A 13,588-nucleotide genomic window follows, 5' to 3' on the forward strand; every position below is an offset into this window, starting at 1 on the left:
TAAGGTCAGTCCAGCCCCGAAATACCAGGCAATTCTCCTCTGAACAAGGAACATGACAACCCCAGACGATCGTTTCGGCCTCCTATGGGCCTCGTCAGTGAGGTGCAGCCACATTCCTCTAAGCACACTGGGCAAGGAGTCCACGTCTGGTTTCCCCCATCACCCATAGGGAGACTTCCCCAGGGTCATAATAATTTGCATACAAAGAGAGAAGCGCTCTACCAGGAACGAACAACAGCTCAGTGGCTTGTTCTATGGCGATTTACCACCCGGAAGCAGCCTCTTTTAGACCAGTGTGCTTTTCACAGAAGAAAACTTTCCTGAAGTATATCAGTCTGATCCCGCCAAGTAAGGTCAGTCCAGCCCCGAAATACCAGGCAATTCTCCTCTGAACAAGGAACATGACAACCCCAGACGATCGTTTCGGCCTCCTATGGGCCTCGTCAGTGAGGTGCAGCCACATTCCTCTAAGCACACTGGGCAAGGAGTCCACGTCTGGTTTCCCCCATCACCCATAGGGAGACTTCCCCAGGGTCATAATAATTTGCATACAAAGAGAGAAGCGCTCTACCAGGAACGAACAACAGCTCAGTGGCTTGTTCTATGGCGATTTACCACCCGGAAGCAGCCTCTTTTAGACCAGTGTGCTTTTCACAGAAGAAAACTTTCCTGAAGTATATCAGTCTGATCCCGCCAAGTAAGGTCAGTCCAGCCCCGAAATACCAGGCAATTCTCCTCTGAACAAGGAATATGACAACCCCAGACAATCGTTTCGGCCTCCTATGGGCCTCGTCAGTGAGGTGCAGCCACATTCCTCTAAGCACACTGGGCAAGGAGTCCACGTCTGGTTTCCCCCATCACCCATAGGGAGACTTCCCCAGGGTCATAATAATTTGCATACAAAGAGAGAAGCGCTCTACTAGGAACGAACAACAGCTCAGTGGCTTGTTCTATGGCGATTTACCACCCGGAAGCAGCCTCTTTTAGACCAGTGTGCTTTTCACAGAAGAAAACTTTCCTGAAGTATATCAGTCTGATCCCGCCAAGTAAGGTCAGTCCAGCCCCGAAATACCAGGCAATTCTCCTCTGAACAAGGAACATGACAACCCCAGACGATCGTTTCGGCCTCCTATGGGCCTCGTCAGTGAGGTGCAGCCACATTCCTCTAAGCACACTGGGCAAGGAGTCCACGTCTGGTTTCCCCCATCACCCATAGGGAGACTTCCCCAGGGTCATAATAATTTGCATACAAAGAGAGAAGCGCTCTACCAGGAACGAACAACAGCTCAGTGGCTTGTTCTATGGCGATTTACCACCCGGAAGCAGCCTCTTTTAGACCAGTGTGCTTTTCACAGAAGAAAACTTTCCTGAAGTATATCAGTCTGATCCCGCCAAGTAAGGTCAGTCCAGCCCCGAAATACCAGGCAATTCTCCTCTGAACAAGGAACATGACAACCCCAGACGATCGTTTCGGCCTCCTATGGGCCTCGTCAGTGAGGTGCAGCCACATTCCTCTAAGCACACTGGGCAAGGAGTCCACGTCTGGTTTCCCCCATCACCCATAGGGAGACTTCCCCAGGGTCAGACTGATATACTTCAGGAAAGTTTTCTTCTGTGAAAAGCACACTGGTCTAAAAGAGGCTGCTTCCGGGTGGTAAATCGCCATAGAACAACGGGATCAGACTGATATACTTCAGGAAAGTTTTCTTCTGTGAAAAGCACACTGGTCTAAAAGAGGCTGCTTCCGGGTGGTAAATCGCCATAGAACAAGCCACTGAGCTGTTGTTCGTTCCTGGTAGAGCGCTTCTCTCTTTGTATGCAAATTATTATGACCCTGGGGAAGTCTCCCTATGGGTGATGGGGGAAACCAGACGTGGACTCCTTGCCCAGTGTGCTTAGAGGAATGTGGCTGCACCTCACTGACGAGGCCCATAGGAGGCCGAAACGATCGTCTGGGGTTGTCATGTTCCTTGTTCAGAGGAGAATTGCCTGGTATTTCGGGGCTGGACTGACTTTACTTGGCGGGATCAGACTGATATACTTCAGGAAAGTTTTCTTCTGTGAAAAGCACACTGGTCTAAAAGAGGCTGCTTCCGGGTGGTAAATCGCCATAGAACAAGCCACTGAGCTGTTGTTCGTTCCTGGTAGAGCGCTTCTCTCTTTGTATGCAAATTATTATGACCCTGGGGAAGTCTCCCTATGGGTGATGGGGGAAACCAGACGTGGACTCCTTGCCCAGTGTGCTTAGAGGAATGTGGCTGCACCTCACTGACGAGGCCCATAGGAGGCCGAAACGATCGTCTGGGGTTGTCATGTTCCTTGTTCAGAGGAGAATTGCCTGGTATTTCGGGGCTGGACTGACCTTACTTGGCGGGATCAGACTGATATACTTCAGGAAAGTTTTCTTCTGTGAAAAGCACACTGGTCTAAAAGAGGCTGCTTCCGGGTGGTAAATCGCCATAGAACAAGCCACTGAGCTGTTGTTCGTTCCTGGTAGAGCGCTTCTCTCTTTGTATGCAAATTATTATGACCCTCCATAAGAGACTACTCCGAATCTTCCGACACTTCTCTGCCAACCTCCTGTGATGAAAGGCAAAGAATGACTGGGGGATGAGGGGAGTGGGGAAGGTATTTAAGCTTTTGGCTGGGGTGTCCTTGCCTCCTCCTGGTGGCCAGGTTCCTAATTCCCACAAGTAATGAATAAAGCTGTGGACTCTCCTCCCATTAAGATGGAAATAAAATCTACAACACATCTGAAATTCAAGGTAAGTGTTATGGCATTATGTTATTATTATGCATTTGATTATTCAGCTGTAATGGCCCTTTCACATGTATCATGAACCTATCACAGTGAATATTAACTGTACCTCTGGTGCGATGTAATCAGGGGTACCGCAGAAAGTAGATGTCGTGCAGCCCTCACGGATTCCCTCTTTGCACATGCCAAAGTCCGCTAGCTTGCAGTGCCCTTCATGGTCCAATAGCACATTGTCTAGCTTTAGATCCCTAGAAAAGAAAAACGCAAATGATTACATATGAAACCCAGGGGCATGCTATATAAAGTAAAATCTCAATAAAACACATCTTGCTTGGGTTTTGTCTGAGAGAGACACCAACACTACTGCAAGTAGGGAAGTGCCAGCATTATTTATATTTAAAGGGATATTGTGATCAGTTTTTCATCAGTTCATCAAAAAGAGGCCATTCCAAAATATGTGTCCTCTCCTGTAATATTTCATGAGAATTTTTAATTTACTCTGTTATCAAAAGTATCTTTTTTTTGTATTGCTTATTGAAAGGCATATATAGGTAGGCTTGGGGGGGGGGGGGTAGCAATGCACCACTAGGGCGGCTACACACATATACCTCAATAGTGCATTGCAGCTCTGAAATTGACTGCAACTATGTGTTTAATCATTTTTGCATGGCAGTGTTCTCCTCAGGACCTTTTTAATGGTTAAATCAGAGCATTATAGTTTTGCACTTTTGAAACTACTGTAAGGCACATGCAGGATATACCTCTAGCTATCTAGTTTAAACTACTGTAAGGCACATGTAGGATATACCGCTAGCTATCTAATTTAAACTACTGTAAGGCACATGCAGGATATACCGCTAGCTATCTAATTTAAACTACTGTAAGGCACATGTAGGATATACCGCTAGCTATCTAGTTTAAACTACTGTAAGGCACATGTAGGATATACCGCTAGCTATCTAATTTAAACTACTGTAAGGCACATGTAGGATATACTGCTATCTATCTAATTTAAACTACTGTAAGTCGCATGTAGGATATACCCCTATCAATCTAATTTAAACTACTGTAAGGCACGTGCAGGATATACCGCTATCAATCTAATATAAACTACTGTAAGGCACGTGCAGGATATACCGCTAGTTATGTAGTTCAAACTTCTGTAAGGCACATGCAGGATATACCGCTAGCTATCTAGTTCAAACTACTGTAAGGCACATGCAGGAAATACCGCTAGCTATCTAATTTAAACTACTGTAAGGCACATGTAGGATATACCGCTAGCTATCTAATTTAAACTACTGTAAGGCACATGTAGGATATACCGCTAGCTATCTAATTTAAACTACTGTAAGGCACATGTAGGATATACCGCTATCTATCTAATTTAAACTACTGTAAGGCACGTGCAGGATATACTGCTAGTTATCTAGTTTAAACTACTGTAAGGCACATGCAGGATATACCGCTAGCTATCTAGTTCAAACTACTGTAAGGCACATGTAGGATATACCGCTAGCTATCTAGTTTAAACTACTGTAAGGCACATGTAGGATATACCGCTAGCTATCTAGTTTAAACTACTGTAAGGCACATGTAGGATATACCGCTAGCTATCTAGTTTAAACTACTGTAAGGCACATGCAGGATATACAGCTAGCTATCTAGTTAAAACCACTGTAAGGCACATGCAGGATATACCGCTAGTTATCTAGTTCAAACTACTGTAAGGCACATGTAGGATATACCGCTAGCTATCTAGTTTAAACTACTGTAAGGCACATGTAGGATATACCGCTAGCTATCTAGTTTAAACTACTGTAAGGCACATGTAGGATATACCGCTAGCTATCTAGTTTAAACTACTGTAAGGCACATGCAGGATATACCGCTAGCTATCTAGTTTAAACTACTGTAAGGCACATGCAGGATATACAGCTAGCTATCTAGTTAAAACGACTGTAAGGCACATGCAGGATATACCGCTAGTTATCTAGTTTAAACTACTGTAAGGCACATGTAGGATATATCGCTAGCTATCTAGTTTAAACTACAGTAAGGCACATGTAGAATATACCGCTAGCTATCTAGTTTAAACAACTGTAAGGCACATGTAAGATATACCGCTAGCTATCTAATTTAAACTACTGTAAAGTACATGTAGGATATACCGCTAGCTATCTAGTTTAAGCTACTGTAAGGCACATGTAGGATATACCGCTAGTTATCTAGTTTAAACTACTGTAAGGCACAGGCAGGATATACCGCTAGTTATCTAGTTTAAACTACTGTAAGGCACATGCAGGATATACCGCTAGTTATCTAGTTTAAACTACTGTAAGGCACATGCAGGATATGCCGCTAGTTATCTAGTTTAAACTACTGTAAGGCACATGCAGGATATACCGCTAGCTATCTAGTTGAAACTACTGTAAGGCACGTGCAGGATATACCGCTAGCTATCTAGTTGAAACTACTGTAAGGCACATGTAGGATATACAAGTCTAGAGCACTCATAGAATGTATATTAATAAGTACAAAGGTAATGGCAGGGGAATCCACCAACATGGAGATAAATAAAACTTAACATTTAATTGTAATGATTAAAAATGTGTATGGACAAGTGTGTGTATTAAAACTTAGATTAAGACAGGAGTTTTAAGTACCAGCATACACAAATTACTAATAGAGATAACGATCAGCAGTAAGGCACCTCACAGATCAATACAAATGAACACGCTAATGTACTGCATAAGGAGCTATTATCTAAAAAAAAGAGGATTAACCTCACAACGAATTTAAACTAATAGAATGCCTTTGACAAAGCTGTGTAGCGGCAAAATGCGCATCAGGTGTATCCTCTGAGTCCAGACATCACATTTTCTTTTTCTGTAAGGCACATGTAGGATATACCGCTAGCTATCTAGTTTAAACTACTGTAAGGCACATGTAGGATATACCGCTAGCTATCTAGTTTAAACAACTGTAAGGCACATGCAGGAAATACCGCTAGCTAGCTAGTTTAAACTACTTTAAGGCACATGCAGGAAATACCACTAGTTATCTAGTTTAAACTAGATAAGGCACATGCAGGATATACCGCTATCTATCTCATTTAAACTACTGTAAGCCACATGCAGGATATACCGCTAGCTATCTCATTTAAACTACTGTAAGCCACATGCAGGATATACCGCTATCTATCTCATTTAAACTACTGTAAGCCACATGCAGGATATACCGCTAGCTATCTCATTTAAACTACTGTAAGCCACATGCAGGATATACCGCTATCTATCTCATTTAAACTACTGTAAGCCACATGCAGGATATATTGCTAGCTATCTCATTTAAACTACTGTAAGCCACATGCAGGATATACCGCTAGCTATCTAATTTAAACTACTGTAAGCCACATGCAGGATATACCGCTAGCTATCTAATTTAAACTACTGTAAGGCACATGTAGGATATACCGCTAGCTATCTCATTTAAACTACTGTAAGCCACATGCAGGATATACCGCTAGCTATCTCATTTAAACTACTGTAAGCCACATGCAGGATATACCGCTAGCTATCTCATTTAAACTACTGTAAGCTACATGCAGGATATACCGCTAGACATCTAATTTAAATTTAGCTTAACAGCACTTATTGCACGTTTTGTGAAAAGTGTGCAAAAGCCCAGTTATAAATGTTATTTCAGTCACAATAATTCATAATTCCAAAGTTTAAGACAATTGTTTAAATGTACTAATTAAAGGGCATGATATCTAGATGTTGAAGTACATTAAAGTAATGCAGCATAGCTGTAAAAAGCTGACTAGAATATATCACCTGAACATCTGTGTAAAAAAACAAAATGTATGCTTACCTGATAAATTTCTTTCCGGATATGGTGAGACCACGGCGTCATCAATTACTAGTTTGAATTTCACTTCTGGCCAGCAGGAGGAGGCAAAGAGCACCACAGCAAAGCTTTTAAGTGTCACTCCTCTACCCATAACCCCCAGTAATTCGACCAAAAGGGAATGGAAAAAAGGAATAACCTATGGTGTAGAGGTGCCTGAGGTTTAGACAAAAAGTAACTGTCTTAAATTAAAGGGAGGGGTCGTAGACTCACCATATCCGGAAAGAAATAAATTTATCAGATAAGCATACATTTTGTTTTCTTTCCTAAGATATGGTGTGTCCACGACGTCATCAATTACTAGTGGGAACTAATACCCAAGCTAGAGGACACAGATGACTAGGGAGGGATAACAAGACAGGCAGACCTAAACAGAAGGCACCACCGCTTGAAGAACCTTTCTCCCAAAGAAAGTTTCGGCCGAGGCAAAAGTATCAAATTTGGAAAATTTGGAAAAAGCTGCAGCCTTGCAAATCTGTTCCACAGAAGCTTTATTTTTGAAAGCCCAAGAAAGGAGACAGCCCTCATGGAATAACCCGTAATTCTCTCAGGAGGCTGCTGACCAGCAGTCTCATAAGCAAAACAAATTATACTTCTCAACCAGAGAGAAAGAAGTAGCAGTAGCTTTCTGACCTTTATGTTTATCAGAAAAACAAACAAAAAGGGCAGAAGATTGGCGAAACTCCTTAGTCGCCTGTAGATAAAATATTAAAGCACGCACAACATCCAGGTTCTAAATGTTCCTTATGAGAAGGATTAGGTAATTAATATTTCTATCTGAAACGACTTTTGGAAGAAAACCAAACTTAGTACGAAGAACCGCCTTATCAGCATGAAAGATAAGATAAGGCGAATCACATTGCAAAGCCGAGAGTTCCAAGACTCTTTGAGCAGAAGAGATTGCAATAAGGAACAAAACCTTCGCAGATACTGCAGAAGATACCTGGGCAGCAAATTCTGCAGGCAAATAAACTCCTCCAGAAGATTGAGAGGAACCACAGGGTACTGGAGCCTAGAGCGGAAGTGGGTCACATGACCGGCTGAAGGGAACTGCGCCACACACAAAAGCACACGTTCCCTATACAGCTGTAGCAGCCGTAAAACAGAAGCGTTACATCTGGAAAACGCTCTCTCCCTAGAAAAAAAGTTTAAGCGCCATTTATTCAACAGAGTGCCAAACATGACAAATAATAAGAGCCCTCATTTTACACAGAGTTCCCTTGAAATAAAATGAGCCACAGATGAATAAAGATAAAAATAGGGTAATCCTTCCACACAGTGACAAAAATTAACCCCACAGTCTCCTATCACGTCAGTTCCTGCATCCTGCCAACCTTAAATCCTTACTAAAGGATTAATGTGTCCCAAATTTATTGCAGTCATATATTTGAGAAGTGCAAGCCTCCAGTCCTTAGAAGACAAAATGCACTTACCTGCAATCTAGCTGTCAGGCAGGACGACAGCTTACACGGTGTGAGAGGACGCCACTCCTCACAGAGACCTGTAGAAAAAAAAAAGAACATAGTAAACCTACTCTGGCTTTCTGTATTAGGGCAGCAAATAGGTTAGGAAAACGCAGCAAGGCCCACCTTACAAGTTCCTAACTGCTTTAAAGCCACCACTACCCTACTGAAGGGATTAATGTGGACTACGGCTAGACTCAAAAAACTTGCTTGTAGCGAAAGAAATCCAATTTTCTTCAGACACCAGAATATAATCTCCTCCATTGACAGAGGCAAAGAGAATGACTGGGGGATTGTGGGTAGGGGAGTGATATTTAACAGCTTTGCTGTGGTGCTCTTTGCCTCCTCCTGCTGGCCAGGATTGATATTACCTCAAAATTTTCCAAGTATCCACACACCACTGTAAAGAGACTTTAAGCAGCCAATCAGTAAGCTAGTCCCAGGACTTGCAAGGGAGTGTGCTTCCAGCATGTGTAGGCACAGGCTTGTTATTTTCCTATTCTGTTTAAGTTCTATGAAATCGCATGAGTATTCAGTGAAATCGCATAAGATAACAACAAAGGCAAAGCATTACCTAAGCACTGCTGGTGCTGATTGGCTAATGTTTTTTTTCCAACTTGCAGCTGGACAGCAGCTGAAGTATAACTGTTTACAGAGCACTTACACTGGTGAGCTGAGGACATTCAGGAAAAATCTTTCTTTTTTACATAGAGATGCTCAGGTGATATTTTCTAGTTAACTTTTTACAATTATGCTGCATCACTTTCAAGTGATTTAGCATATGAGTATTATGTTCCTTTAACTCATTCCTGACCAAAGCATTTTATTTTTTTGTGGTGCACCCTGCTCCATATAAACACGTTTACAAAGATTCCTGGGAATCGCACCACTCGGAGCTAAAGGGCAGGCTGGCTCTCAGTGATCCGTGTGACATTTCTCATCAGCCTGAATAATGGGTGACAGTGCAGTCTTGGTTTTCTGTGGTCACTGGCATATTGGGCAATACTTACAGACCTTAATCCAGAGCTCCCACTCTCAGACAGGGATTGGATTACAGATCTGACCTTGGCAGACACATATAAGCAGCACAAAGCTTGCTCTGTCTGCAAACAGCATTCCAAGAACGTCTCCCACACAGCACCCGCTAACTGACTTCCACCAGTCATTCTTTCCCTAGATTGTTACATCAGAGAAATCCCAACTTTACTTAAACTGCTGTTTCATGTTTGCTGGGTTATTTGCACTATGGGAGTGTGTGTAGCACATAGGATGTAAGGTTTAGCTATTTTCCATGGTTATCAGAAGTATGCCAGGAAATATAGCGGCACAGGATCTGCAATATCCCTGGATGAACTCATTATAAAGGTGCATGGAAAGAGCAGCCCTTTGTAATGTGAGATACTGAAAAATGTGTCGGATTGTGCTAAGTGGGTCTGTAACAGTTGTTGAGAGAATTTTTGGAGCAGTGATCAATTACATACATAACAATATGTGCACACAGTTCTGTCTACGCTATAGTGCTCATAACGTTACTGCAAGGTTTGTAAAATTTGTTATAAATCTAACACCCAGCCCAGAAGCCAGAAATGACACAATGTTATCTATTTCTGCTGATTCTATACAATTGTGCAGCTGGAGACACAGGGCTCTATTGAACCGCTACCACACTTGGCAGTATCATGCTGATTTTTGAGGTGCTGCCTCTGGTGCCTAGGTATGTCATGCCTGCTTTAGGGGTATGCATACAATTCAGTGTTTCTTTTTCACACTGCACAGCAGATGCCCCCTAGGCCAGGGGTCTACAAATTAATTTAAAATGTAAAAGCCCAACAAAATATTTCAATCTAGGTACACACTTTTATTTTAGGAGCCAGGCTGGCAAGGTTAGGAGCCAGAACTAAGATTCTGGGAGCTCCGGCTCACAGTATTTGCCTATGTCTGCCCCTGGCATAAGCCACTAAAAGTCAAACTTGCTCTCTTTTCCTCATTAGATTTGCTACCATAAACTGCACCTTGGCAATATGTCACACACTGAAGAATAATGATACTGTGTGCCAAACCACAATCTGATAATCAGTTCTGACTGGTCAGAATTACAACAGGCTAAACAATTAGTCCAATTCTATTTACCTCAGTTAGTCAGAGGGGCACATTTATAATGGTCTGTGTGAATAAACTTGCAGGTAGGGGGGTGTTTTAAATACAGGTATACCTCACTTTACAGCGCTTAGCTAATACAGCGCTTTGTGGAGCTGAAGTTCAACCTCCAAGGATTTTAAAACAGTGCTGTAATCTTCGTGAGATTGCAAGAAAAGTGACTGGCACCATTTTGTTATGCTTAGTTCACTCTGTTTACAGCATTACAGCGCAATCTGTGTCTCTGGCAAATTGTACTACAGTGATTGTCACTATTTTACAGGTACAGTATTTATTTAATACTGTGCTGTGCTAGTGTTAAACTAAACTTAGTGCTATTGTACACCTAATATAAGTTAGTTAAAACATGTTTTTAAGTTTTTAAACACACTGGCAAGTGAAAAGAAAACTAAAACTGCCTTGTTTCACTTTAAGGCGGTTTTCACTTTACAGCGGGGCTCCGGTCCCTAACCCGCTGTATGAGCGGGGTATACCTGTACAATTCTTGAGTTAGGCTGTGAAGAGCTGAAGTCTAGTTAGGCCCTTTATATACCCTCATGCATGGTATACTGGGGTTATGAAGTATAGTAAATAACAATAAATTAATTAGGATTTATTGGAGAATACCGTTTACTGTCTGCAAATATACACAAGAGGAGTGTAGAAGGGTAACGGAGTCTTTTAAAATCACAGATTTATTGGTAACCAAACCAAATTCCAAAAAAAGACCTGGGGGTCCCATGTTCTAATCACTGTGGAACTTAACAATTAAAAAAACAATAAATAAAAAGGGTTATGAAGTTTATACTAGATTAGCAACAATAAATGCACATAAACATGATTTTTTTATTGCAGGAATGTAGTTAGCCCAGACTAGTTTTAAAAGAGTCAGTCATAAAAGAATAAAAAAACAAGATGGATTTGTCTTAAAGACACATAATAGATTCAATAAACCTTTTATAATAAAGAGAAAAAGGAAATAATATAAGTGTATGTCCTCCGCTCTCTGACATTATAATGATCTAAAAGCTGAATGCCGTTTGAGCACCCCCCTTTTTTTACTGAAGTTGAAGAAGCTACCTGAATCCGCGGAAAGTGAGGAGCATCTGTTGCTGGAAATAAACACTGCACATTCGCTTGCACAGCTCTTCCCCCTGCTGCCCCCTGCAGTCTGGGAGGTTTTAACTTTACAAACCTTCATTGATAAAACGCAAGTCCTTTCCATGGGGTCCTTTCCGTGGGAGCATACTGAGGTAGGCTCAAGAGCGAGCACCATATGTATAAAATTGTATAAATATCGTTACAGCTGTCGTATATTACTCAAGTCACGTGCAGGCTCCTGAGCCTACCTCAGCTTGCTCACTTAGAAAAGAGCTATGTTTAACGCAGGAGACCAAGAGGAGAAGGGTTAACTTTAACTTTCATGGCGTTGTTATAAAAAAGGACTAACCAGTGGGTTATACTTAAAGCATTGCAGTATGAATGATCATTTTAAAAGGATTTTATCTTTTATTTCTTTTTTTTTTAAACTTTATTTGTGCAGAGTCCTTTACTTCCAGTCACATATCCTGTTGTCTCTACAGGAAAGCATACCTAGCGTGTATTAAAATCTTCAAGAGCAATATGAGCTGGGTTACTGTTCAGAGAATGCTAGAGAAACAGGAAGTCCATGTTTTGCCCATGCTCAGAAGAGGCAGAATGCAACTTAAAGGGCCAGTAAACCTAGAAAATATTGTTATATAATTCTGCACATAGTGCAGAATTATATAACATTATTTTAGTGCTAGCTTTATGTAACCTAATATTGCTGGGCATTTTTTATAAAAAAACAGAATTTATGTTTACCTGATAAATTTCTTTCTCCTACGGTGTATCCGGTCCACGGCTTCATCCTTACTTGTGGGATATTCTCAATCCCTACAGGAAGTGGCAAAGAGAGCACACAGCAAAGCTGTCCATATAGCTCCCCTCAGGCTCCGCCCCCCCAGTCATTCGACCGACGGTTAGGAGAAAAAGGAGAACCATAAGGTGCAGTGGTGACTGTAGTTTATAAAAATAAATTTAAACCTGACTAAAATGCCAGGGTGGGCCGTGGACCGGATACACCGTAGGAGAAAGAAATTTATCAGGTAAACATAAATTCTGTTTTCTCCTACATTGGTGTATCCGGTCCACGGCTTCATCCTTACTTGTGGAAACCAATACCAAAGCTTTAGGACACGGATGAAGGGAGGGAACAAGTCAGGTAACCTAAACGGAAGGCACCACTGCTTGCAAAACCTTTCTCCCAAAAATAGCCTCCGAAGAAGCAAAAGTATCAAATTTGTAAAATTTGGCAAATGTATGCAGTGAAGACCAAGTCGCTGCCTTACAGATCTGTTCAACAGAAGCCTCATTCTTGAAAGCCCAAGTGGAAGCCACAGCTCTAGTAGAGTGAGCTGTAATTCGTTCAGGAGGCTGCGTTCCAGCAGTCTCATAAGCCAACCGGATGATGCTTTTCAGCCAGAAAGACAGAGAGGTCGCAGTCGCCTTTTGACCTCTCCTCTTACCAGAATAGACGACAAACAAGGACGAAGTTTGTCTGAAATCTTTAGTTGCTTTTAGGTAAAACTTCAAAGCACGAACCACATCGAGATTGTGTAACAGACGTTCCTTGTTAGAAGCTGGGTTAAGACACAGAGAAGGAACAACTATTTCCTGGTTAATATTCTTATTGGAAACCACTTTTGGAAGAAAACCAGGTTTGGTACGTAAAACGACCTTATCTTTATGAAACACCAGATAGGGTGAATTACACTGCAAAGCAGACAATTCAGAAACTCTTCTAGCGAAAGAGATAGCAACCAAAAACAAAACTTTCCAAGATAGTAACTTAATATCTATGGAATGTAGAGGTTCCAACGGAACCCCCTGAAGAACTGAAAGAACTAGATTTAGAAGATACCCCTGAGAAACAATTTCTAGTGCCCAGGGGTCCGGAACATCTCTTGCCCAAGCCTGAGCAAAGAGAGAAATTCTGCCCCCTACTAGATCCGGTCCCGGATCGGGGGCTACCCCTTCATGCTGTCTTGGTAGCAGCAGCAGGCTTCTTGGCCTGTTTGCCCTTGTTCCAGCCTTGCAATGGCTTCCATGCTGGTTTGGGCTGGGATGCGTTACCCTCTTGCCTAGTGGCTGTAGAGGTAGAAGTCGGTCCGTTCCTGAAATTACGAAAGGAACGAAAATTAGACTTATTTTTAGCCTTGAAAGGTCTATCCTGTGGAAGGGCATGGCCCTTTCCCCCAGTGATATCTGAAATAATTTCCTTCAACTCTGGCCCAAA

The 13,588-nt window shown here is 42.0% G+C and overlaps 1 protein-coding gene across 1 annotated transcript in view; it reads right to left on the reverse strand.

The window, feature by feature from the left end:
- PRKCH (protein kinase C eta) overlaps positions 1–13,588 on the reverse strand; it is a 476,631-nt gene that overhangs the window by 69,839 nt on the left and 393,204 nt on the right. Inside the window, exon 11 of the mRNA XM_053697294.1 lies at positions 2,868–3,006. Within this exon, the coding sequence (XP_053553269.1) occupies positions 2,868–3,006 (139 nt within the window). The remainder of the gene's footprint in view (positions 1–2,867; positions 3,007–13,588) is intronic.

Source organism: Bombina bombina, chromosome 1 (assembly GCF_027579735.1).
Source record: "Bombina bombina isolate aBomBom1 chromosome 1, aBomBom1.pri, whole genome shotgun sequence".
NCBI lineage: Eukaryota > Metazoa > Chordata > Amphibia > Anura > Bombinatoridae > Bombina > Bombina bombina.